This window comes from Dendrobates tinctorius, unplaced genomic scaffold (genome assembly GCF_039654945.1).
Source record: "Dendrobates tinctorius isolate UK_male_01 unplaced genomic scaffold, ASM3965494v1 ptg000022l, whole genome shotgun sequence".
Classification (NCBI taxonomy): domain Eukaryota; kingdom Metazoa; phylum Chordata; class Amphibia; order Anura; family Dendrobatidae; genus Dendrobates; species Dendrobates tinctorius.
The window spans coordinates 30374120-30402034 of NW_027361690.1; the positions used below are offsets into that span (position 1 = coordinate 30374120).

General features: G+C 46.9%; 1 protein-coding gene across 3 annotated transcripts in view; it reads left to right on the forward strand.

The window, feature by feature from the left end:
* Nucleotides 1-4821, forward strand: part of EFL1 (elongation factor like GTPase 1) — a 475933-nt gene extending 471112 nt beyond the window's left edge. For all 3 annotated transcript variants that reach the window (XM_073568560.1, XM_073568562.1, XM_073568561.1), the window contains one exon: nucleotides 4550-4821. In XM_073568560.1, coding sequence (XP_073424661.1) covers nucleotides 4550-4738 — 189 coding nt within the window. In that variant the 3' untranslated portion in view covers nucleotides 4739-4821. The remainder of the gene's footprint in view (nucleotides 1-4549) is intronic.
* Nucleotides 4822-27915: the final 23094 nt, after the last annotated feature.

The following is a 27915-nucleotide window of genomic DNA, read 5'->3' on the forward strand; positions in this document are numbered from 1 at the left end:
AGGTCCAGATGAATTACACCCCAGAGTACTGAAGGAGATAGCAGAAGAAATTTCTGAACCACTCTCCATAATCTTTGAAAATTCTTGGAGAACAGGAGAAGTGCCAGAAGACTGGAGAAGAGCAAATGTTGTTCCTATCTTCAAAAAGGGGAAGAAGGTGGACCCAGGCAACTATAGGCCGGTGAGTCTGACTTCTATACCAGGAAAGATCTTTGAACAAATTATTAAACAACATGTAAGTCAATACCTGGATAAGAATGAAGTGATCAAACAGAGTCAGCATGGGTTTGTAACTAATAAGTCATGTCAGACTAACTTAATTTCCTTCTATGACGGTATCACTGATTGGGTGGATCAAGGAAATGCTGTAGATATAGTATATCTTGACTTCAGCAAAGCATTTGACAAAGTCTCTCATACAATCCTTATTGAAAAAATGACTAAGTATGGAATGGACAAGGCAACTGTTAGGTGGATTCATAGCTGGCTTAGTGATCGGACCCAAAGAGTGGTCGTAAATGGCTGCACATCCAGTTGGAAGAATGTCTCAAGTGGGGTACCACAGGGCTCTGTCCTGGGCCCTGTATTGTTCAACATCTTTATCAACGATTTAGATGAAGGAATTGAGGGTAAACTGATTAAATTTGCTGATGACACAAAGCTAGGAGGGATAGCTAATACTAGAGAAGAGAGAGAGAGGATTCAAAAAGATTTAAATAAACTGGAGAAGTGGGCAGTAACTAACAGAATGGTTTTTAACAGGGAGAAATGCAAAGTACTACATCTGGGCAATAAAAATGAAAAAAGCATATATAGAATGGGAGGAATAGGGCTAAGTGACAGCACATGTGAAAAAGACTTGGGTATACTAATAGATCACAGACTGAATATGAGTCAACAGTGTGATGCAGCAGCAAAAAAGGCAAATGCAGTTCTAGGATGTATTAACAGAAGCATACAGTCTAGATCACGTGAAGTCATTATTTCCCTCTACTCCTCTTTGGTCAGACCTCATCTGGAATATTGTGTCCAGTTTTGGGCACCACATTTTAAAAAAGACATCAACAAACTGGAGCAAGTTCAGAAAAGAGCGACCAGAATGGTGACCGGTCTGCAAACCCTGTCTTATGAGGAAAGGTTGCAGGATTTGGGAATGTTTAGTTTGCAAAAGAGAAGACTGAGAGGAGACTTAATTGCTGTCTACAAATATCTCAAGGGCTGTCACATTGTAGAAGGATCAACTTTATTCTCATTTGCACAAGGAAAGACTAGAAGCAATGGGATGAAACTGAATGGGAGGAGACACAGATTAGATATTAGAAAAAACTTTTTGACAGTTAGAGTGATCAATGAGTGGAACAGGCTGCCATGAGAAGTGGTGAGTTCTCCTTCAATGGAAGTCTTCAAACAGAGGCTGGACAGACATCTGACTGGGATGATTTAGCGAATCCTGCTTTGAGCAGGGGGTTGGACCAGATGGCCCAGGAGGTCCCTTCCAACTCTACGATTCTAAAAAAAAAAAAAATAAAAAAAAATAAAGGGAACACTCAAATAACACTTCCTAGATCTGAATGAATGAAATATTCTCATTGAATACTTTTTTCTGTACAAAGTTGAATGTGCTGACAACAAAATCACACACAAATCATCAATGGAAATCAAATTTATTAACCAATGGAGGCCTGGATTTGGAGTCACACACAAAATTAAAGTGGAATGTAATGCCCTTAAAACAAGTCAAAATGAGGCTCAGTATTGTGTGTGGCCTCCATGTGCCTGTATGACCTCCCTACTGTACAACGCCTGGCCATGCTCCTGATGAGGCGGCGGATGGTCTCCTGAGGGATCCCCTCCCACACCTGGACTAAAGCATCCGCTAACTACTGGACAGTGTGTGGTACAATGTTACGTTGGTGAATGGAGTGAGACATGATGTCCCAGATGTGCTCATTCAGATTCAGATCTGGGGAACGGGCAGGCCAGTCCATAGCTTCAATGCCTTCATCTTGCAGGAACTGCTGACACACTCCAGCCACATGAGGTCTGGCATTGTCCTGCATTAGGAGGAACCCAGGGCCAACCGCACCAGCATATGGTCTCACAAGGGGTCTGAGGATCTCATCTTGGTACCTAATGGCAGTCAGGCTACCTCTGGCGAGCACATGGAGGGCTGTGCTTCCCTCCAAAGAAATGCCACCCCACACCATTACTGACCCACTGCCAAACCTGTCATGCTGGAGGATGTTGCAGGCAGCAGATCGTTCTCCACGGCGTCTTCAGACTGTCACGTCTGTCACATGTGCTCAGTGTGAACCTCCTTTCACCTGTGAAGAGCACAGGGCGCCAGTGGCGAATTTGCCAATCCTGGTGTTCTGTGGCAAATGCCAAGCGTCCTGCATGGTGTTGGGCTGTGAGCACAACCCCTATCTGTAGACGTCGGGCACTCAGACCATCCTCATGGAGTCGGTTTCTAACCGTTTGTGCAGACACATGCACATTTGTGGCCTGCTGGAAGTCATTTTGCAGGGCTCTGGCAGTGCTGCTCCTGTTCCTCCTTGCACAAAGGCAGAGGTAGCGGTCCTGCTGCTAGGTTGTTGCCCTCCTACGGCCCCCTCCACGTCTCCTCGTGTACTGGCCTGTCTCCTGGTAGTGCCTCCAGCTTCTGGACACTACGCTGACAGACACAGCAAACCTTCTTGCCACAGCTTCCACTGATGTACCATCCTGGATGAGCTGCACTACATGAACCACTTGTGAGTCCATCTCATGCAACCACGAGTGTGAAAGCACAACCAGCATTCAAAAGTGACCAAAACATGAGCCGGAAAGCATTGGTACTGATATGTGGTCTGTGGTCCCCACCTGCAGAACCACTTTTTTTAGTGTGTCTTGATAATTGCCAATAATTTCAATCTGTTGTCTATTCCATTTGTACAACAGCATGTGAAATTGTTTGTCAATCAGTGTTGCTTCCTAAGTGGACAGTTTGATTTCACAGAAGTTTCATTTACTTGGAGTTATATTCTGTTGTTTAAGTGTTCCCTTTATTTTTTTGAGCAGTGTATATTAGTTGTATGGAAGTCTAGTCTCCCAATTCTCTATGGTTCCCCTAAGAGATAAGAAGTCTGGCAGCGGGGTGTCCGCGAATTGTCATCTTCCACTTGGGCAGGGGACTCTCCAGACTGATGATAGATCTCCTGCAAGTCCTGAGGAGGTGATGAATGAAATAGAAATCTCTGCCATACACCTTCATCAGGCCCTGATCTGGGCTAGATTTATACAGGTGCTATTTGTATAAATGAGTTTTATTGTTCATATACTTGTCCGGTGTAAATGAGTCAGATATGCTGAAATAGTGGTTCTTCAAAAATGAAGTTGAATCTAGACAGCCAAAATAAACTGTCTATGCAGTAAATGCAACCGAGTTAAGACTTAACAGTATTGTTTAAAAGTGAATCTGTCATCCGGTTTTTGCCACTCCATTTGAAAGCAGCATAAAGGGGCAGAGACCCTGAATCTAATATTGGATCACGTAATCGATTCTTCGATGTAGTTTGATATAGAAAGTCTCTTTTACCTGATGCAGCTCTATTAGTCTGATAAACAATCTCCTGTTATGTAGTCCTTGATATTCATGAGCTCTGACTAATCCAGCTCTTTAGGAATAATTGACAGCTTTCTGCCTATGCACAGTAAGCACAAAGCTGTCAATCAATGTTGTGGGCAGAGTTATACAGAGCTCAGCCTCGAGAGGACTAGCAGTTACAGCAGATAAAACCTACATTTTATCAAACAGACTAGAAGAAGCCCATTTACACATCCAGTTTCACAGGGCGACAAATGTTCTATGCAAACAGAATAATCATTAATACAATAGTTTTGTTGCGTGGGACATCTTGTAATCAACAGCAAATCTTGGATACACAGGATGATGTGCTGTCGATAACTATGATTTAAGCCAACTTACACAGGAACAAGTGTTTTGCTCGTTCATCTGGTGATTGCCGGCTGGTTTACGATAATGGCAAAGAAGTTTGTTACCAATTATTGGCCCATCTAAATATGCCTAAAGTGATACATTACTAGTATAAGTGTCGCTCTCCCTATTTTACGCTACTTTCTGTTATGGAAAAATGAACCCAGTGATTATACTTTTTGCTCTGGTGTCCTCAGAGTATTTGGATGTGCTCGGAGATTTAGTTTTTGTCGATGCAGCTGAATGATTTGCGGCTGCTAGACTGCCTGAATACATGTGAGGAATGCCTGCTTGTTAGTTAATCCCTACATGTATTCAGTCTGTCTAGCAGCCGGAAATCATTCAGCTGCGTCGACAAAAACGAATTCTCCGAGCACATCAAAATACTTGGAGACCACCTGAGCAGTCTCGGGAATTCTCGAGTAACGAGTATACTCTCTCATCACTACTAGTGATGGATTCCCTCTAAGTCCAGAGAACCTCTTGATACATCCATTCCTCATTTTGAAGTTTTGTGCCCATGTCTGTTAGGAAGTTGACCTCTTTCTTTTGTTGTCTACCATTTAAATTCAGGTCATTGCCAGCGATCCATTCTGGGTCCCAACTACGGAGGAGGAATACTTACACTTCGGAGAGAAAGCGGACTCTGAAAATCAAGCAAGGAAATACATGAACTCTGTGAGGAAACGTAAAGGACTTTATGTGGAGGAGAAGATCGTGGAACACGCGGAGAAGCAGAGGACTCTGAGCAAGAACAAATAATTATTCTCAGCTTCTTCCTTTGTTCTTCTTGTAAAGTTTGTCACAGACTGTGGAGCAGATTTTAATAAATGTAACTGATGAGACGATTGACTCTGCTAGTGTTTTCTGTCTGTTAATAGCGCCTAGTGTGTAGGCTTGTACTAGTATCAGTCTGCAGAGCCAGAAGCTAAACGCTCTTCAGAGATACAAAGGCATTCCTTAAGCTGGCCTGCCGACACCATTAATAAATAGAAAAGAACATACCTTGTATATATGAATACATACAATCGCGTCTACTCACGTACTTGAGTCACGTACCGTAATATGATCATTATTATACCCACCATTAGTTGCTGCATTTTGAGAACTGAAGTAGAACTCGCTGTTCTGTCAAGTTAGATCAATATCATTATCATCTGAAAATCTACTTTGTCTCATGTTAAAATTAAAACTCATATGTTTTCTGTGGCTCTGGAGCTCAGCCGTGCTTTCCTTCTCCCCACTGTCTTTTGTGTGGCTTTAAAGGGAACCTGTCAGCAGGATTGTGCTCAGTAACCTACAGTGTCAGGTCGGCGCCATGATACTGATTACAATGATACCTTGGTTGATGAAATCCGTCTTGTGGTTGTTATCACATATATAACGTGCACTAAATTGTTTCATTTAGTCATATACTGTACATTAATACTGAAAAAAAAAATATTTCTCAAAATGGAGCCAGGTAAAAAAAAAAAACTACTTTAAACATTTTAACACCAAATCCTGATATAAACCACATGTTATTTTCCCTTTAACCCCTTTGCTCTCTGCAGAAGATCTACCAGACTGACTGTGTCAGTATCTTGTAGAAAATGCTGCAGACTAGCAAATTGTGAAGGCAACTAGATTTCTTTTGTTCAGCTGCGCATTAATTTTCCTTTAACTATCCAACTGTTTTTTGCGCATGTTAACTATAATTGTTACACTTGGCTTCGATTGAAAGGTCCTGAAGATCATTCTTGGAGTGTTCTCGCTCTCTCTGCTGCAGTTTTTGTTCTTATATTATTCCCGCTGCTCCCCTGAGTATTCAGTTTTTCTAAAAATCCGACACATACTTCCAAAGAGATGGATCTTTTTATTTTATTGTTATTTTTTATGGCCTTTACATTAGGGTGTGTCTCACATTACGTACAGCAAAGACCCAAATTAGGGGGGTATACCTACATAATCAAAAAATATTTGTAGAGTGTAGACAAACAATAATCAATACCTAATAGAATCTAAAAAAAGTACTATATACAATATAGCTATACAATAAAAAAATAAAAACAATTAGAGGTAAACGGGCCAATTAAATATCAATGACTGTGAAAGCAGCACGAAGGAATAAATGATTAATAAATTGATTAGTACTTGGTCAATAATTAAATGTGGTAAAAAAGAAATCAATATAAATGAATAAAACACCCATAGTAAATGATATGATAAAAAGTGATCACCAGAGTGAGTAATGCCTAAGTGAGGCAAAATATTATGCAAACATCAATGAAGGTGATGGGTGTCATGGTAGAAGAATAATACTAAGCCAAATGCATGCACCTTTGGCTACATTGCTTCATCAGGAAGTGACGTGCCACAGAAGGATATACGGTAACTTTCCTTGTGGTTGCTTACAATCATAGTAAGTCTTCATAGATATTCTTAGGGTGACTTCATTTTGTGTTTGCATATATTATTATATACAGTGACTTGTGAAAGTATTAACTCCCCCCCCCCCTTGACATTTATTGTGTTTTGCTACCTGGAATGTCACTCCTTTTTTTTTTTTAAGGGCTTGCATCAGTTCATGTAACGAACATGCCTACAACTGTGGACAACTTAAAGCAAACTAAAATTTCAGTGTGCATAACTATTCACCCTTTAAAGTCAGTACGTTGTAGAGACTCCTTTTCTGGCAACTACAGCTGCAAGCTGTTTTGGATAAGTCTCTATGAGCTTTCCACATCTTGTCACTGGGATATTTGCCTATTCCTTAAAGGGAATCTGTCACCCTTTTTTCCCCTATTAGCTGCCAGCATAGACATCGGGGGCTTATCTACAGCATTTTGTAATGCTGTAGATAAGCCTCCGATATAACCTGAAAGAGAAGAAAAACACGTTATATTATACTCACGGAGGTTGGCAGTCCGGTCCAATGGGTGTTGCGGTCCGGTCCGGCACCTCCCTTCTTCATGCGATGACGTCCTCTTCTCCCGTCCTGAAATGGCGCAGGTGCATTGCTCTGCCCTGTTGAGGGCTGAGCAGAATTCTGCAATGCGCAGGCGCCAGACCTCTCCCGACGCCTGCGCACTGCAGAACTCTGCTCTGCCCTCAACAGGGCAGAGCAGTGTGCCTGCGCCGGAGCCATTACAGGACGGGAGAAGAGGATGTCATCGCATGAAGAAGGGAGGCGCCGGACGGGACGGCGACACCCATCGGACCGGACCGCCCACCTCCATGAGTATAATATAACGTGTTTTTCTTCTCTTTCAGGTTACATCGGAGGCTAATCTATAGCATTAAAGAATGCTGTAGATAAGCCCCCAATGTCTATACCGGCAGGTGAAAGGCCAAAAAAAGAAGAAAAGGGTGACAGATTCCCTTTAAGGCAAAACTGCTCCTTCAGGTTAGATGCTTTCCTCTGGTGAACAGAAATCTTCAAGTCTGACCACAGATTCTCAATTGGATTAAGATCTACTCCAAAACATTTACCGTTTTTTTCGGTTTATAAGACTCACTTTTTTTCTACCAACTTTGGGGGGAAAATGGGGGTGCATCTTATAATGCGGATATACCTTACCGGTACCGTTGCTGCAGGCCGCAGGCTGGGATGAGGGGGTGTCTGGCGGTGCTGCGGGGGGTGTCCAAAGCTGCTGCGGGTGTCTCCGGTGCTGCTGCGGGTGTCTTCAGTGCTGCCGGGAGGGCTCTGCCGACATTTTGTGAAAGGCCAGAGCTCCCGCAGTTCCATGGTTTCCTATGCAATGGCCGTCGGGGGGGCGGCACATGCGTAGATGGAGATCTCTGCACCAAGATCTCGGGAGATGAGATTTCAACACTGAGATCTCATCTCCCGAGATCTTGTTGCCGAAATCTCCATCTGATCATGCGTCGGCCCCCACTCCCATTTTCCCGGAGTTCACCGCATAGGAAACCATGGAACTGTGGTAACACTGGCCTTTCACAAAATGTCGGCAGAGCCCCTGCAGCACTGGAAAAACCCGCAGCAGCGCCGGACACCCTCAGTGGCATGCCGCACATTGGAACACTCCCTCATCCCAGCCTGCGGCCTGCCGCATCAACCCACTACTGCCTCCTCCAGCAGGGACCCTGGGACCCCGCTTCACTGCAGCCATCACCCCCGGTAAGCAATAAGACGCATGGATTATAAGAAGCACCACCATTTTATTTAAAAAAAAAATGTTTTCCTATTTTGCACCTCAAGATTTGGGGTGCGTCTTATAATCCGAAAAATATGATACATGTTTTCCCTTAAACCACTCGAGAGTTGCTATAGCAGTATGCTTTGGGTCATTGTATTGTTGGAAGGTGAACCTCCATCCCAGTCTCAGATCACTGACAGACTGAAACAGGTTTTGCTTAAGGATATTCCTGTATGTATTTCAAGCCTTCCATCTTCCCATCATGCTGCTGCCACCACCATGTTTCACAGTGGATGATTGTGTTCTTGGGGTGATGAGCTGGGTTGGTTTGGTGTCAGACATAGTGTACAGCTTATTGTGGTCATATGGACAGATATCCCAGTCTCTGCTTGGGAATTCTGCAGCTCCTTCAGGGTTATTTTTGGTCTCTGTTCTTCCTCTCTAATTAATGCCTTCCTTGCCCGGGCTTTGGTGGGAAGCCCTCTCTTGGCAGGTTTGTTGTGGGGCCATGTTATTTCCAATTGATAATGAATTTGATGGTGCTTCGGGGGATCATCAGAGATTGGGATATTTATTCTATAACCCACCCAACCCTGACTTGTAGTTCTCAACAACTTTTCCCCTGACTTGCTTGGAGATGTCCTTGGTCTTCATGGTGGTGTTTGGTTAGTGGTGCCTATGGTTAAGGTGTTGCAGCCTCTGTGGCCTTTCAGAAAAGTATATATACCGACGGACCATGTGACACTTAGATTGCACACAGGTGCCCTTCTGTCACTAAGCATGTGACTTATGAAGGTAATTTCTTGCATCAGAAATTTTTAGTGGCTTCATTGCAAAAGGTGTGAATGCATATGCCAATTTTTAATTATTTGATCCCAGAAATGCAATTTATGCCTATAGTTTTCTCACTTCACTTCACCAACTTAGACTATTTACTGCTGATGCATCGCGCACAAATCGGGTTACAAACATATTTAAACACTGGTTGTAATTAGTGTTGAGCGATACCTTCCGATATCGGGAAATATCGGATCGGAATGGATCGAACCGATACCCCAAAAATATCGGATATCGCCGATTCCGATACCGGAAACCAATGCAAGTCAATGGGACGCAAATATCGGAATGAAAATAAACCCTTACTTTCCTTGTAGGTTAATTCTACATAAAGGAAAACAACTAAGAATAATGTAGAATGTATTGCGGGAGGTGGAGGAGACATTAAAGGCATAGAGGTTTAGCCCAATCAAATGGAATAGCAGGAATTCATTTTTTTTTTAAGACGTTCGGAGTTACAAAGATATTGACTATGTTAAGCTTTTTTATATTTTGTCAGATATTTATGTTTCACTACTTCCATGCTCTTCACCTTCTTTTTTACTTCTCCCACACTTTCTCCTTCATCGTTATCTTCTTGGTCTTCTTCGGGGTGGTCTTCAGGGTCGTCGTTTTCGGGGTCGTCGTCTTCTTCAGGGTCGTCGTCTCCAGGGTCGTCGTTTTCGGGGTCGTCTTCGGGGTGGTCTTCAGGGTCGTCATCTTTAGGGTCGTCGTCAGGGAGATCCAGAGTGATTACCAAAAACCATTTCAAAAAGCTTGAACTTGGAAATGTAGCAGAAGGTACAAGAAGGCTGAGGAACTGCTGAGAACCAGCTGACGGTACTGGAACTTGGATGGGTAGCCGAAGGTACAAGAGCCAATGGAACTACCGAGGACCAGCTGATGGTACTTGAACCCGTTTACTAAGCAGGAGGTACCAGTGCCAGAAAGCACTACCAAGGACCAGCAGACGTTGGTGGAACTCAGATGCCGATAAGAGGCACCTAAGCCAAAGGCTCTGCCTGGAACCAGCTGATGTTACTGTAACCCAGGGGGACATATTCAAGATTGACTTCCAAAGAACCAGCTAATGGTACTGGAACTCAGATAGGCAGCAGAAGGTACACGAAAAAAAAAGTTGCAAGGCCGCGAGCCAGCCGGAGTTACCGAAACCCACAGTCCTACAGGGGGAGCTTGTCCTATTGGCACTACGGAACCAGCTTTCATTGCGAGATCCCGCAGCCCACATAGGAAGCACCTAAACTGCAGGCACCATAGAGTCTGCTAACTCGACCGCAACACGACAGTACAACGTATTGGAGGCAAAGTGACGTTGACACTACCCGGAAACAGCTGGCGTGCTGGAATCAGGCTGGGCAGGAGGGAGTACCCATGCCAAAGACACTTCTGAGCAGCAACTGGCGGTGTTGGAGCCCAGGGATTACAGTAGAAACAGAGTGCAGCCAGAGGGCTAATTGGAGCAAGTTTAATATCTGTAGTAGTGTGAATGTGGACAGAGCAGGAGAAATTGCCGGACACACAGCAGGGGATCAGCTGACGTTACTGAACCCCAATAACACTGGAGCATGTGTTGACTGCAGATGGCACTTCTGAACAGCAACTGGCGGTGTTGGAGCCCAGGGATTACAGGAGAAACAGAGTGCAGCCAGAGGGCTAATTGGAGCAAGTTTAATATCTATAGTAGTGTGAATGTGGACAGAGCAGGAGAAATTGCCGGACACACAGCAGGGGATCAGCTGACGTTACTGAACCCCAATAACACTGGAGCATGTGTTGACTGCAGATGGCACTTCTGAACAGCAACTGGCGGTGTTGGAGCCCAGGGATTACAGGAGAAACAGAGTGCAGCCAGAGGGCTAATTGGAGCAAGTTTAATATCTATAGTAGTGTGAATGTGGACAGAGCAGGAGAAATTGCCGGACACACAGCAGGGGATCAGCTGACGTTACTGAACCCCAATAACACTGGAGCATGTGTTGACTGCAGATGGCACTTCTGAACAGCAACTGGCGGTGTTGGAGCCCAGGGATTACAGGAGAAACAGAGTGCAGCCAGAGGGCTAATTGGAGCAAGTTTAATATCTATAGTAGTGTGAATGTGGACAGAGCAGGAGAAATTGCCGGACACACAGCAGGGGATCAGCTGATGTTACTGAACCCCAATAACACAGGAGCAAGTGTTGACTGTGCAGACGGCACTTCTGAGCAGCAACTGGTGGTGTTGGAGCCCAGGGTAAATACTAGAAACAGAGTGGAGGCAGAGGCGTAATTGGAGCAAGTTTAATATCTGTAGTAGTGTGAGTGTGGTCGGAGCAGGAGAAATTGCCGGACACACAGCAGGGGATCAGCTGACGTTACTGAACCCCAATAACACAGGAGCATGTGTTGACTGTGCACACGGCACTTCTAAGCAGCAACTGGTGGTGTTGGAGCCCAGGGATTATAGTTCGGGTGGTAGAAACATGAACACAACAGGAGAACTGGATACTGTTGCCAACCAATTATTTCATCTGGAAGAGGACTGGCAAATTCCTGCGAGATCCAGGCCTTGTTCATTTTCAGAAAAGTAAGCCGGTCAACGTTATCGGAGGATAGTCGCATGTGACGATCTGTTAGTACACCACCTGCGGTACTAAAGATGCGTTCCGATAATACACTAGCAGCAGGGCAAGCCAGCACCTCCAATGCATACTGGCTAAGCTCTGGCCATGTATCCAGCTTAGAGACCCAAAACTTGAAGGAGGAAGAGCCGTGTGGGAGAACACTGAGAGAGCAAGACATGTAGTCTGTCACCATCTGACGGAAACGTTGCCTCCTGCTGACTGGAGCCATCTGTGATGGTGTAGACATTTGTGGCGGGGACACAAAACTTTGCCACATTTGGGCCATACTGGTCTTGCCTTGTGCTGAGGCACTGCTTCTGCTCCCACTTTGTGCAGAGCTTCCTCCACTGCCTCGACGCACTGAGCTGCTTTGTAAAGCACTAGCAGCACTGCTCTTGGGTGGAATGGAGAACATGATGGAATGCACCAGTGTGTCTTGGTACTCCCGCATTTTACGCTCCCGGTTCAACGGTGTTATGAGGCTTTGTAAGTTGTCCCGGTAGCGAGGATCTAGGAGGGTGTACACCCAATAATCAGCCGTGTTGAGAATGTGGGCGATGCGGCGGTCGTTTCTCAGGCACTGCAGCATGAAAACCATGTGCTGCAGACTGCCAACTGACCAAGAAATGCTGTCCCCTGCTTGAGGCGTCATCTATGCCTGCTCTGCATCACCCCACCCTCGCTCTACATACTGACTACTAGAGCATTGTGTACCTCCCTCCTCTGTACAGATGTCTTCCTCCTCCTTTAACTCCTCCTCATCCTCCTCACAAAGTGTCCCCTGCCTAGGCCTTTGTGAGGAACTACGTTATGCAGACTGTCCAGAAGCAGATGGCATTTGTGACTTCTCATCCTCCACCTCTTCCACAACCTCCTCCCTTAAGGGGGTTTTACACATAGCGATATCGCTAGCAATATCGCTAAACCGTCACTGGTTTTGTGACTTTAAAGCGATATTGCTAGCGATATCGCTATGTGTGATACTTACCTCCGACCGGCTGCCCCGTTGTCCATCGCTGATCGCGCGAGATCGGGCGGCTCCATTTCTCGTCTGCTTCCTGCTGTGTGAGACGAGCGACGCTGGACGCGGGTGGGAGGACGTCAGGATCGCTGTGTGTGAAAGGTAAGTATCGTGCGCTGCGTCGCAGCTGCATCGCTGTAAGATCTTTCTGTGTGAAAGCTCACTAGCGATCATTTAGCGATGCACCAGCGATCCTGACTGGGTCGGATCACTGGTCGGATCGCTGGTGCATCGCTAAATGTAAAAGGGCCTTTAGTGCTTGCAGTGTTTTTTCAAGCAGGCAGATATGGGAGATAATCATGGTGACTAGTGCATCATCGGCACTCGCCATCCGCGTGGAATCATCGAAGGCACGCAAAACGTGGCAGATGTCCTTCATAGAGGCCCACTCAGTGGTGGTGAAGTGTGAACGGCGCACAGTGCGACTTGTTTGCGCCTGATGCAGCTGGGACTCCATTACTGCTGCCTGCTGGTCACACAACCTCTCCAACATATGTAACGTTGAATTCCACCTGGTGGGTAGGTCACATATGATGCGATGTTTCGGAAGGCGGAATCGGCACTGCAGAGCTGCAATGCGCGATCTTGCCATGCTGGAACACCGCAAGTGAGCACACTCTGCGAACCTTGTGCAGCAGTGCATCAAGATCCAGATAGTCCCTCAAAAAACTCTGCACGACCAAGTTGAGCACATGTGCCAGACATGGGATGTGAGTGAGGTTGCCTAGGCCCAGAGCTGCCACCAGATTTCGGCCATTGTCACACACTACCATTCCTGGCTGGAGATTCGCTGGCACAAACCACACGTCGCTCTCCTGCTTGATGGCATTCCAGAGCTCCTGCGCTGTGTGGCTTCAATTCCCCAAAGAAATTCATTTCAATATAACCTGCTGACATTTGGCCACGGCTGTGCTCATATCGGTCGTAACAGGTAAGCGTTCACGGGTCCATTTGGAGGTAGACTGTGACGGCTCCTGCAGCGCCGATTCAGAGGAACTGGAGTATGAGGAGGAGTCAATATGTACAGACTGGATTCCTGCAATCTTTGGAGTTGGCAGAACACGTACAACGCCACTCTCAAGATCTGTACCCGGCTCCACAACATTTGCCCAATGGCCAGTGAATGAAAGATATCGTCCCTGTCCATGGTTACTGGTCCACGCATCGTTGGTCAGGTGGACCTTGCTACTGACGGTGTTTAGTAGCGCATGTTTAATTTTTCCCTCCACATGCTTTTGCAGGGCAGGGACGGCTTGCCTGCTGAAATAAAAGTGGCTGGGCATGTTGTATTGTGGGACTGCCAATGCCATGAAGTTACGGAAGGTGTCAGTCTCCACCAACCTGAATGAGCATTTCAAGGGACAGTAGTTTTGCAATGCGAGCATTCAGAGCCTGTGCTCGGGGGTGGTTTGCAGAGTATGGGCGCCTTTTCTCCCATGCCTGTGCTACCGATGGCTGTAGACTGGCCTGGGAGTGTGAGGATGACAGGGAACGTGGTGCTGTGGGTGGAATGACACTGTGTCTCTGTACAACAGTGCCAGAGGTTCTTCCATGGCGATCCTGTGAGGAATCCGAACCAGCTGTGTGTGAGCTGGAGGAAGAGGCTACAACACGAGCTGAAGAGGTGGTAGGTTGGGGCTGTAGGTTGCCCTAGGTCTTCAGTGTGTCTTTGTAACTCCACCATGTGCTTGGTCCGCACATGTTTCCACATATTTGTGGTATTGAGGTTGCTGACACTTTTCCCTCTTTTCACTTTCTGATTACACAGCTTGCATTTGACAAAGCAAATGTCATCTGCAACTGTGTCAAAAAAGGACCAGGCACTGCAAGTCTTGGGAGCGCCCGTTTTGGGTTTTGGAAGAGGCATGCTCCTAATGGGTGCTGAAGTGGAGGCTACAGGCAACCGAGTCTGCCCCCTCCCTCTCCCTCCTTTTTTGGCTGTTCGGGGAATCTCTTCCTCAGAGCTGCTCCCACCACCTTCCTGTACCTCACGCCATGATGGGTCAAGGACCTCATCATCTACGCTACCCTCTTCAAACGACTGCTTCTCCTGGGTAGTCTCGACAGTACAGTGCGCACCAGAAAGTGGCACCTGAGTCTCATCATCAGATGCGTACTGAGGTGTGCTGACCATAGGCACTGGCCCACCCGCCTCTTCAGATTCAGAGAGACAAACCTGTTGCGCATCACTGCATACTACCTCTTCTTCAAATTCTCGGATGCTGCTTGGCTGGCCCCCTCTTTCCAATCCAACAGATTCTTAGAACAGAAGTAGAGATGGCTCCTGTCCAGGGCTCTCTAACTGCCTGAGCAATTTGGCAGGTGGTTAAGAGACAAATGGGTGCTCTTCAGTGCTCTGGACCTGAGAGGATCTGGAACTAATTGAAGTCGATGCGTTAGCTGCCATCCATCCGACAACGGCATCAATTTGTTCGTCCCGCAGCAGTGGGGTACGGCGAGCTCCTACAAAGCTGCGCATAAAGGACTGTTCCCTGGGAAAACTGGGGGATGCTGAGTCACTGGTGCCCGCATCAGGCACAGAATCCCCACGTCCTCTCCCTGCAGAAACCACGACCACGTGCCTTACTTCCTGCCGTCTTCATCTTGGTAGACTGATAAAGATAGGCAGAAAAGTACTAAGGGCTAAGTGTGCTTATTCCTGAATGGCTGCTAACAGGTATAAGAAACATTAATTTTATAAAGTGTGGACTAGACTTTAATATGAGCTAATGTGGCCTACACAACTGTAAAGTGGAGTGTTTGGTGAACTTTATTAACTTTTTTTCACAAAAAGACACTGGATGTGCCCAAAGATGTAAAAGCGATAGTATCACAAACTTTTTGTAGCTATTACAATGCAGGAAGGTAACCTACAATGCAATAGATGAGACTCCAAAAAATAGGCTAATACTAATCTGGCTTGGGCTGCAGGGCACAAGCCAGCAGAAAGGCTCCTCTATCTACTCCTATATAGTGTTTGCAAATATTCTAGCTGGATACGGATGGAACCACACTGATAGGAGAAATCTGGAAAAATGAGCAGCACTAATGCAAAAAAGGACAATGTATGAGGCAGTGACGCACGCTGAGCGGACTACAACCGGAGGTGGCTGCAGAACACACTACAGCGTGAGCTGCACTCACACACAGAGACCTCGCAGACAGCCGTGAACAGCGATGCAAGGCTGCAGAAAAGCTCCTCTATCTACTCCTATATAGTGTTTTCAAGCAATCTAGCTGGATACGTTTGGAACCACACTAATAGGAGAAATCAGGAAAAATGAGCTGCACTAATGCAAAAAAGGACAATGTATGAGGCAGTGACGCACGCTGAGTGGACTACAACCGGAGGTGGCTGGCTGCAGAACACACTACAGCGTGAGCTTCACTCACACACAGAGACCTCGCAGACAGCTGTCAACAGTGCAGAGAACTGTGCACTAGCGCTGCACGGCTGCAGAAAGACTCCTCTACTCCTATATAGTGTTTGCAAGCAGTCTAGCTGGATACGGATGGAACCACACTAATAGGAGAAATCAGGAAAAATGAGTAGCACTAATGCAAAAAAGGACAATGTATGAGGCAGTGACGCACGCTGAGCGAACTACAACCGGAGGTGGCTGGCTGCAGAACACACTACAGCGTGAGCTGCACTCACACACAGAGACCTCGCAGACAGCCGTGAACAGCGCTGCAAGGCAAAAGAAAGCTACAGTGGATGATAAAGTAGCCTGGGTAAAGCACAATATAGCAAATCGCTAGGTCACACTGTTCCTCAGAACAGCAGCGTCCTATCCCTAACTGAATTCACAGCAGAGTGAACCCAAAATGGCGGCGGCGGTTTTTATAGTGCATCATGACATCATTTCAGCAGCCAATCACAGCCATGCCAGTAGTTACATGCCTAATATGCATAACAGGATGTGCCCACACTTCTTAGGATCCTCATTGGCTGAATAAAATCAAAAAGCCCAAGGGTGTGAATACTTTCCTAAGCCATTGTATGAATTCACCACATATCACTCTCCCTTTTTTTTTACATCATACTTTTATTTACAGATCACATTCACCATATTCTCTTCTCAGCATTTATTCATTTTTTTCATTCTCACTTTTTATCACACGCTGCATATTTCACTACCAAAAATATTTTTTACTATCTCAATATACATGGTATATTTCACATACAGTACTCACTACTCATATCGCAATATTTTTTATAATCAATTCTAGATTTTTCCATATGCTGACTTTATATTATCGCATCTCAGTTTTTCTTTTTTCTGTTCTCACATTGTGACCCCAGTGTTCACCGATTGTTGGCCCTTTACCTTTAGATTTTCTCATTTTATTTTGCTGCTGTCCATGCATTAGGATGTGTGCACACGTTCACATAAAGACATAAAGCCAGTTCACCGACTTCCAGAGGGAGCACGGAACGCCATCCTGCTGTGGCCAATCCAATGAAGAAAATGGAAAGAAATCCAGCTGGATTTCTTTCTATTTTCTTCATTGTGTGCACACGTTGCGATTTTTGCTGCGGATTCGCAGCGGTTTTGGTTCTGCGGATCCGCAGCAGTTTTCCATGTGGCTTACAGTACCATGTAAACCTATGAAAAACCAAATCCGCTGTGCACATGCTGTGGAAATTTCCGCGCAGATTTGCTGCGGTTTATTTTCCGCAGCATGTGACTTCTTTTTTGCGGAACCGCAGCTTCAGTTTTCGTTCTGGGAAGAACGAACATACAAAAATATCTCTCTCTCCCAGAATACATTCCGCTGGACAAAGTATACGAATCCGCAGGGAAAACTGCATGCATTTTACCCTGCGGTTTCTGCAAAGCGATGCAAATTTTTCTGCAGAAAAAATCCGCAGCGTGTGTACACACCCTTAATATTCACATTCTGTTTCCCCTGGATGTGATGTGTGGCAGAATGTAATGAACGTCTTCTTGTTGGCGTACTTCATTAACTTGGGCAGTATCTCCCGCACTTCGTGAACACACGATCTCAGACACCTGGTAAGATAACACACCTTACAATTACTCGATTGTTACCAGTATGCTGTACACTGATTGCATCCTCCCTGGCACATCACTCCCTGACAAAGCAATGTAGTGAAACGTGTTGGAGTGAGGGGGAGCAGGCCACATCATGCAAATTAGATTAGTATTACTATTTTACACTGACATCCATCAACTTACGGTAATTGATATTTTCATTGCATTTCACCTCATTAATGTATTAAAGATTATATCGCGAACACCGTGCGGCCCTCCAAAGAAATGCCACCCCACACCATTACTGACCCACTGCCAAACCGGTCATGCTGAAGGATGTTGCAGACAGCAGATGGCTCTCCACAGTGTCTCCAGACTCTGTCACATGTGCTCAGTGTGAACCTGCATTCATCTGTGAAGAGCACAGGGCGCCAGTGGCAAAGTTGCCAATCCTGGTGTTCTGTGGCAAATGCCAAGCGTCCTGCACGGTGTTGGGCTGTGAGCACAACCCCCATCTGTGGACGTTGGGCCCTCAGACCATCCTCATGGAGTCGGTTTCTAACCGTTTGTGCAGACACATGCACATTTGTGGCCTGCTGGAGGTCATTTTGCAGGGCTCTGGCAGTGCTGCTCCTGTTCCTCCTTGCACAAAGGCTGAGGAAGCGGTGCTGCTACTGGGTTGTTGCCCTCCTACGGACCCCTCCACGTCTCCTGGTGTACTGTCCTGTCTCCTGGTAGCGCCTCCAGCCTCTGGACACTACGCTGACAGACACAGCAAACCTTGCCATAGCTCGCATTGATGTGCCATCTTGGATGAGCTGCACTACCTGAGCCACTTGTGTGGGTTGTATAGTCCGTCTCATGCTACCACCAGTGTGAAAGCACAACCAACATTCAAAAGTGACCAAAACATGAGCCGGAAAGCATTGGTACTGAGATGTGGTCTGTGGTCCCCACCTGCAGAACCACTTTTTTTTAGTGTGTCTTGATAATTGCCAATAATTTCCATCTGTTGTCTATTCCATTTGCACAACAGCATGTGACATTGTTTGTCAATCAGTGTTGCTTCATAAGTGGACAGTTTGATTTCACAGAAGTTTCATTTACTTGGAGTTATATTCTGTTGTTTAAGTGTTCCCTTTATTTTTTTGAGCAGTGTATAATAGTTGTATGGAAGTCTAGTCTCCCAATTCCCTATGGTTCCCCTAAGAGATAAGAAGTCTGGCAGCAGATTAATTCCATTGCATTAATATTGACATGCATTAAAGAATATATTGCAGTAACAATATTCTATAGCACTGAGTACTTACAATTGCTCATTTTGCCTTTCTGCCCAGCTAATTCTTCTCTTTTCTATGCTCTATATAGAAACACGAAGTCTCTCCTGTTTCTACATTGAGCTTAGAAGGATTCAGCTAGCCAGTTTTTAATCACGTGATGTCATGCATAGACTTAATGGAAGAGAGAATTAACTGGGTAGAAGGGCAAACTGAGCAATTGTAAGTACACAGTGCTATGTAATATGATGATTGCTATATGTTAAGAAGATAAAAACTTTGATGGGAGGGCTTCTTTAATATGCTTGGTCAAACCTAGCTTGTGTATTGATGGGGACGTCAGCAGAAATTGCTGTATACACCGTATATCGTACTTACACAAGTTCTCCTATTCGATCTGATCATCCTTCACATGTGAAGTATATAAAAATTGTACCTGTGCACATTTCTCAGCTGACATGGTACTGTTACCACAGGATCTGTAGGGGCGACACACCACACCAGATGGTCACAGCAAATGGGAGAATAAAAGATTAGGTTCTTTAAGTTGTCATTAATTCTTACCGAGGATTACAACTTTGCTATGAAAGATAAAACATTCACCATATAATTTGCCGCAATACTATTAATTGTTCTATAAAACTCTGACAACAGCTTCTAGGTCTTTATTTTATTTTTGTCAGCTCAGTGTAAGACTCAAAATAATGATTAATAATTTATGAACTCCACTAGATTAAGAAATACATTAATGCACCACAGTCGGCTAAAGAATAACACGGAATTGGAAATAACAAAAATTATATATCTGTTTGCCTCCGTTATGGGTGTATGTGTCCTCAGGTGGCTTCCACAGATAATAGATTTTATATATCAACATAAATTTCTACAGAGGCTTGTAAAAATGTTCACCCCCTTGGCTTTTTACCTATTTTGTTAGATTAAAACCTGTGTTTAATTATTTTTGTAATCCGATTTGTGTGTAATATATAAGCTCTAAATAGTATAAATTGGTGAAGTGAGAAAAATGTAAGCATAAATTAAATTTATGAGATCAAATAACTAAAAATTGGCATGGTCATATGTATTCACCACTTTTGCAATGAAGCCCCTAAAAATGGTGCAAGCAATTTCTGAAAGGCCATAGAGACTACAACACTGTTAAGCAAGAGGCATCACTAAACAAACTCCATGAAGACCAAGGAGATCTCCAAACAAGTCAGGGACAAAGTTAAGAAGTCAGTATTGGGTCATTAAAAAAATCCCAATCTCTGATGATCCCCCGGAGCACCATCAAATCAATTGTCATCAAATGAAAAGAAGATGGTACCACAACAAACCTGTCAAGAGAGGGTCGCCCACCAAAATTCTCAGCTCGGGAAAGGAGGGCATTAATCAGAGAGGCATCACAGAGACCAAAGGTAACCCGGAAGGAGCTGCATGGTTCCCAAGGAGAAGTAGCTGTCCTTACGACCACAATAAGCAATACACTCCAAAGAGGTGACTTTCATAGAAGAGTGGCAAGAAAAAATTCTTTACTTACACTCTAAAATTGTAAGGCTCGTTTTGAGTTTGTCAAGGAACATGTGGGAGACTCCCCAAATGTGGTCAGATGAGACCAAAATTTAACTTTTTTTGCCACCAAGGTAAATGATATGTCTGGCTCCAAACTAACACAGGTCATGACCCCAAGAACACCACGTGAAACTTGGCAGCATCATGCTTTAGGGATGTTTTTCGGAAGCATGGACAGGGAAAATGGTCCGAGTCGAGGGGAAGATAGATGGTGAATATCAAAATCAGCAATAGTGCCATCTGTATGACCCACTAATCAATACTCTCAAAAAAGTCTATGACCAATTAGCAAGGAGAGATAATATGAACTAAAACATAACTTTTAATGTATTGTCTAAAACTGGATAAATCATACAAACAACACGGAGTGATAAGGTACAGTACAAATTCAAAAAGTTACTAGTGCTCCATAAAAAATGGTTTGATCTCACCACTGTTGTAATAACTCTCCAGGTCGCAGGTGCGCTGGAGCATAGAAGGTGACTATATGAAAGGGGGGGAAAGAGTTTCTGATATCCAAAAAATATATATTTCTCCTTCGCCTCATTGGGGGACACATACTGTGGGTGTATGCTTCTGCCGCTAGGAGGCTGACACTAAGTGAAAAAAAGAGGTTAGCTCCTCCTCCGTCGACACCCTCACCCCTATTGCGGGCGGAACTCAGTTTTTTGCCTAGTGTCCATGGAGGCACACACGTCTGGTTTTGCTCCAGACTTTTTCTTTTTTTTTTTTCTCCATGAAGATGAGACGGGCGACGGACCCTTTTGAAAGGGTCCGATCTCCCCAAACCATCAACGGGCGAGCATGTGCGAGTGTCCCTCCACGTATCCTCTCCCGCGACGTGGGACACAATGCCGGACTTAGCCCTGACCACCCCTAGGTATTGAAACCATGGGCTGTACAGAGCCACAAGACTACTCCGTGCAGCCCCCACTGCTCCACCAATGCTTAGACTGCGGTGCTGCAAGGCGGCGGACGGTCCCTCTCCTCACCCCCTGAAAGGGTTAGATGGAGCTAGGGTGCCTGCACCGTTCTATTTTGTCAAAGCCCCCTCACATACCTGAGCTGGGAAGCTGAAGAGGATCGTCAGTGAGGAGAGGGCCTGGGAGGGCTCCTGCGGCGAAGATCCAGGGCTGGAGCCCTTTCCTGTCAGATGCCACGGGCCAGTGGCTGCAGAGCGGTGCGGAGAAGCCCGCGCCAGTAAGCGCCATTTTTTTGTCGTGCCATGGAGTCGCTCCCCCGTTTCCCCCCACCCCGTCGCGGGCAGGGGATATATTTAGGCCGCGGCTTTAGCCGAAGCTATGCCGCGACCGGAAGTTCCGCCTCCGTGCCGCGCGTCACTTCCGGCAGCCCGACCCCCCAGGCCTGGGCAGCGGGGGGATAAATTTAGTAACTGGCTTCAGACCGCGGCTAGGCCGCAGACCCGGAAATACCGTCCCTGGACCGGTCTATATGCTGGCGGTCCGCCCCACGGCTGGTGGCGCGTGATTTTTGTGCGGAGGCGTCCAGGAACGGGGGGGGCACAGGACTAGGGTAAGTGCTGCCTGGGAGACCACAAGGAAAATGAGGTGCTACCTCCTTCCCCCTATCCCCAGCAGCGGACAGATACAGCATGTCCAAAGAAGCAGCATGCATCTCTTGTCGGGCTGTTCCGCGGGCGCAGAGCAAGCGATTATGCAAAGCCGGCGACTTCAAACGCGCCCAGGAGCCCTCCCCTGTGACCGAACCCACATTACTGGTGTAGGCAGACCACAGAGGACAAGGCTCGGGATTCCCGCTGTACAGCGCCCGCAACCCGACGCCTAACAGAACCCAGTGTCCGTCCTCCCCTGCAACCGCGACCAGTGTGCCAAGCCCCCCAGAGTGAGTCCTATCACTGTCACAGTTCATGCAATTGAGTCCCTTCAGGCCTCAGATGGGGCAGGGACAGTGGCTCGCCGGCCTTAGAGGGGACCTCCACCTCACAAGAGCCCCTCGCCTGCAGGGGCCGCTCTCACTCCAGGCAGACCTGAGGGAAACGAATCCACACGGTGTCGCCCAGTGCATCCGGTGCCTTGGCATCCGTAAGTTCTGCTTCTCGCTCCCCGTCACCAGTGGTTGAAAGCAAGCAGACCTCAGAATGCGACTCAGACGAGCCCCTTGACCTGGATACTTCAGCATCACACAGCGGCTACGGAGCATGAAATGGCATTTAAGCAAGTGAAGCGCCCGCACAGAATTTTTTCCTCTCACCCGGAGTTTGAGGACATAGTGCAGCGGCACAGGGAACGTCCAGACAGGTGTTTCTCGGGTCAAAAGGCACTCGAAACAAGGTATCCGTTTGCTCCGGACCTCTGTAAAAAATGGATGGAATCCCCGTTGGGGATCCTCCGGTTTCGCGCCTAGCCACTAAGACCCTGCTATCCGTCCCTAGTGTTTCCTCAATTAAGGATCCCACGGATCGCCTTATAGAGAGCTTAGCTCGCTCAGTGTATGAGGCGTCAGGGTCAGCACTCGCTCCCTCATTCGCAGCAACTTGGGTAGCCAAGGCTATGATATCATGGTCAGAAACATTAAACAAGGTTGCGCAGGAGCAGGATCTACCTGCAGAGATTTCGGAGGTCGCAGGTCAGATGGCGATGGCCGGAGACTATGTAATCAATGCGTTTTTAGATGCAGACAATTGCTCGGCACTTGCCGCTAATGCAATTTCTGTCAGAAGAGCCCTATGGTTAAGGACATGGCGAGCCGATTCTACTTCTAAGAAGTCCTTGACTTCCCTGCCTTATCAGTGTGGCCACCTATTTGGGGAGAAGTTGGATCAACTTATCTCCGACTCCACAGGAGGAAAGAGCGGGTTTCTCCCTCAACAAAAGGTCAAAACGCTTTGTCGTCACCCGTTTTCAGGCACGCTTTCGGGCCTTTCGCAACCCCGAGAGGACTACAGCGGCCAATTCTGCCTCCTCAGGCTGCCCCAACCAGGATAGGGAGCGGCAGGTCTCATATAGAGCCAACCCATTGGGGAGAATGCATACTCAGCAGCCCAGATCGAGGGGATCCAGATCCCAAAGATCGTCGGCCAAATGACTCGAGGCCTTTACCAGACAACACCGGCAAGGTGGGCAGCCGCCTACTCTGGTTTCACTATGTCTGGATCAATGTTGCTCACGACACATGGGGAAAGGAATTGGTGGCCTCGGGTTACAGAATAGAATTTGTCAGATAACCTCCAAGACGGTTTTTTCTTCCCGGCTTCCCAGGGTGGCTACCCAGGCAAGGGCTGTATTGGGAGCCATCAAATCGCTCAAGCACAACAGAGTCATTTTTCCAGTGCCGGAACACGAAAGAGCTCAGGTGTTCTATTCCAACCTTTTTGCTGTTCCCGAAAAGGACGGGTCTGTCAGGCCTGTTTTGGACCTGAAGCTTCTGAACAAATTCATCAGGATCAGACATTTCCCGATGGAGTCTCTCCATTCAGTCATATCGGCCATGGAGTAGTGAGAATACTTGGCCTCAATAGACATCCAGGACGCATATCTGCATATTCCCCTTTTTCCAACTCATCAGAGGTTTCTACGCTTCACCATCGGCGATCAACATTTTCAGTTCGTAGCGCTACCCTTCGGGCTAGCCACGGCTCCCAGAGTGTTCACAAAGGTTATGGCAGTTGTCATGGCCACACTGCATTCTCGAGGCATAGTCGTCTTGCCTTATCTGGACGACCTCTTGGTCAAGGGCCCGTCAATACCGGCATGCAAGGAAAAGGTCAACATCACGCTAGATACTCTTGCCCGCTTAGGGTGGTTGGCAATGCAAAGAAGTCATCCTTTGTGCCAGCTCAGAGGATCTCCTTCCTAGGAATGATCTTCGACACTTGCCGAGGGTTGGTAATTCTCCCTCAGGAAAAGGCGCTAGCTCTCCGGCAGGGAGTCCGGACACTTCGCCAACCAGTCCCTCATACTGTCCGATCCGGGATGAGGATTCTAGAGAAAATGGTGGCAGCAATGGAAGCGATACCTGTCGCCCAGTTCCACCTTCGCCCCCTGCAGCACGCCCTCTTGTCAGCCTGGGACAAGAATCCTTTCACTCTCGATCGGCGGTGCCGACTGTCCTCTCATGTCAGGCAGTCGCTCGGATGGTGGATAACCAATTCCTCTCTGGCGCAGGGGAAACCTTTTCCCCCCAGATCATTGGCTGATAATGACAACCAACGCCAGTCTCCTCGGTGGGTGAGCGGTGTTTCGCCACCACACAGCCCAGGAACGGTGGTCGCCACAGGAGGCACGCCTCCCGATCAACTTATTGGAGATACGAACAATTCGGCTGGCTCTGCAGAAGTTTCGGCACTTTCTAGCAGGCCGCCATGTCTGGATTCAATCGGACAACACCACGACGGTGGCTTACATAAATCATCAAGGAGGGACCCGCAGGAGAGAAACCATGCACAAGGTGTAGCTCGTTCTTCAGTGGGCCGAAGCAAACCACTCCGTGATTTCGGCTGTCCACATTCCAGGGCGTGGAAAATTAGGCGGCAGACTTTCTCAGCCGGCAGGGTCTTGCATCCGGAGATTGGTCTCTACGTCCCGAAGTTTTTCAGCAGATTTGTCAACTGTGGGAAGCTCCGGATGTCGACCTGATGGCTTCCAGAGTGAATGCCAAGGTGCCCACATATGTCGCTCAGGCCAGGGACCCGCAGGCATTCGCGGTGGACGCGTGGGTTCTGCCATGGAACCAGTTTCGCCTCCCATATCTATTTTCCCCCACTGCCACTACTTCCGAGAGTCATCAAAAAGATCAAGACGGAAGGGGTGCCGGCGATCCTGCTGGCCCCATGCTGGCCCCGTCGAGCGTGGGACGCAAATCTAATGCAGCTGCTCGCCGACGTTCCTTGGCGCCTGCCAGAGCACCCAGATCTACTGTCTCAAGGGCCGATTTGCCACCCGAACTCAGGGACCCTGTGTTTGACGGCATGACCGTTGAATCTTGGATTCTAAGCCAGGCAGGGTTCGGGAGCGAGGTGTTCGTTACAATGATTAGCGTCCAGAAGCCTGCTTCAGCATGAATTTACCACCACACCTGGAAGGTGTTCTTTGCTTGGTGTCGACGACGCGGTGATTCTCCGCTGGGATACTCGATCCCCAACATCTTGGCTTTTCTCCAGTCGGGCTTAGAGAGCCCGGATAGCTCAGTCGGTAGAGCATTAGACTCAGGCTTTGCCCCAGGTTCCCTCAGGAGACAAATATCTGCCTTATCAGTCCTGTTCCAGCGCAGAATTGCTACCAATTTGCAGGTGAAGACTTTTCATTCAGGGATTCTCCCACTTGGTACCTCCCTATAAGGCACCTATGGATGCCTGGGACCTTAACATGGTCCTAAGTGTTCTGCAGGAAGCTCCATTTGAACCGCTTCTGGATTTCTCTTTGAGGTACCTTTCCTGGAAAGTGGTGTTCCTAGTGGCCATCACTTCCATCAGGTGGGATTCAGAGCTGGCGGCCCTATCCTGCCGAGCTCCGCTCCTCACTTTCCATAAGGATAAGGTGGTCCTCAGACCAGCCCATCCTTTTCTGCCGAAAGTCGTGTCCTCTTTTCACATTAATGAAGATGTTGTTTTGCCTTCATTTTGTCCAGCACCGGTGCGCCATGTGGAAAAGGCTCTTCACACGTTAGACCTGGTAAGAGCCCTCCGGAGGTACGTGTAGCTGACGGCACCCTTTCGTCAGACGGATACGCTGTTCGTGCTCCCTGAAGGGTGCAGGAAGGGACTCGCCTCAAAATTGACCATAGCCAGATGGATTCATTGGACGATTCAGGAGTCCTACCGCATTAGAGGCACGCCGATTCCAGCAGGGATCGGAGCGCACTCTACCCAGGCAGTGGGTGCCTTTTGGGCGCTTCGGCACCAGGCTTCGACGGAACAGGTTTGCAAGGCAGCAACCTGGTCCAGCCTGCACACATTTGCCAAACATTATAATATCCATGCTCAGGCCTCGGCGGATGCAAGCCTGGGTAGAAGGATTCTCCAAGCAGCGGTGGCTTACCTTTTAAACAAGAGGTGCATGTAGCTTGGATCGGTGAGTCAATCTCCCACCCAGGGACTGCTTTAGGATGTCCCACAGTATCTGTGTCCCCCAATGAAGCGAAGGAGAAACATGGATTTTTGTGATAACTCACCGTAAAATCCTTTTCTCCAAGACGCTCATTGGGGGCCACAGCACCCACCCTATTAGCCAGTTGGCTCTGTTTCTGTTTAGTTATATAAGGGTGGTCCTTTTCTGGACATGTACCTGTATTAAGGCTGATTTTTTTGTCCTCCTATTGCTTTGGCACCAAACTGAGTTCCGCCCGCAATAGGGGCGAGGGTGTATACGACGGAGGAGGAGCTAACTTCTTTTTTTCACTTAGTGTCAGCCTCCTAGTGGCAGAAACAAACACCCACAGTATCTGTGTCCCCCAATGAGGGTCTCGGAGAAAAGAATTTTACGGTGAGTTATCACAAAAATCCATGTTTTTGTACCATGTTAGCCAGTAGTTGGAAAAATATTAAAAGCTTGCAATTTGTTGCCACCTTTCAGTTAGCCATTAAAAGGTATCAACCACTGAGGACTCTCAAATGTTAATATGTTGGCGATCTGAAGCATTTTAGTGTGACAAACATGTAAAGACAGGAAGTCAGGAAGGGACAAACACTTTTTCATACAATTGTGCTTTACATCCATAACCCTATATTAGTGGGGAGAGGGTGGGTGCCAATCCTTATGAATGAATACCATTGACAGATGCACTCTTATTTCAATAAAATGCCATTTTTCCAAAACTTTTAAAGTTTTGGGGTTTTTTTCTTTTTTTTTTTTTTAACACACGAGAACACATGTATTTGTTATATCTCACTGATGTCTTTGTCAGTGCAAGAAGTATAAAGTGTAAAGGAGCCTATACATGCGCATTAGCGGCACTTCAAACAATTCACTGACTCCCTCTTTCACAAATACTCTCTGCTCAGTTGACCATTATTTCTAAGGATGAAAGAAGGACAAGCGATTGCCCCATTTTCCGTAGGTTTCCTTTGGGTACTTTGGTTTATTCCCAAACTCCAAAGACAATCCGATAGGGAATATAGATTGTGAGCCCCAATGGGGACAGTGGTGATGTATGTTAGGTGCTGTGGAATATGATGATGCCATATAAGTAAGTAAATAAAACCTGTGTCTATATACATTAAATTTTCTAGGGATGTACTAAGAGGAATAATTTGCACGACAGCGCTAATGCATTGCTAGCAGTAACTCCATCCATTTAAGGGGTTGTCTGGCCTTAGGCTACAAGGCACTCTGCTCTGAAGATTCTCCAGCGCCAGGAGAGGTCGGTCACATGACTGCAGATATGTGATTTGCTGACCTCATCCCAGCTAGACTGTTCTGGCCGTTCAGTACACTTGAATTGAGTGAGGCCGCGCATATCTAGTGGCCATGTGACCACATGTATGTATATTTTCGGTCACATGCCCGGCAACGA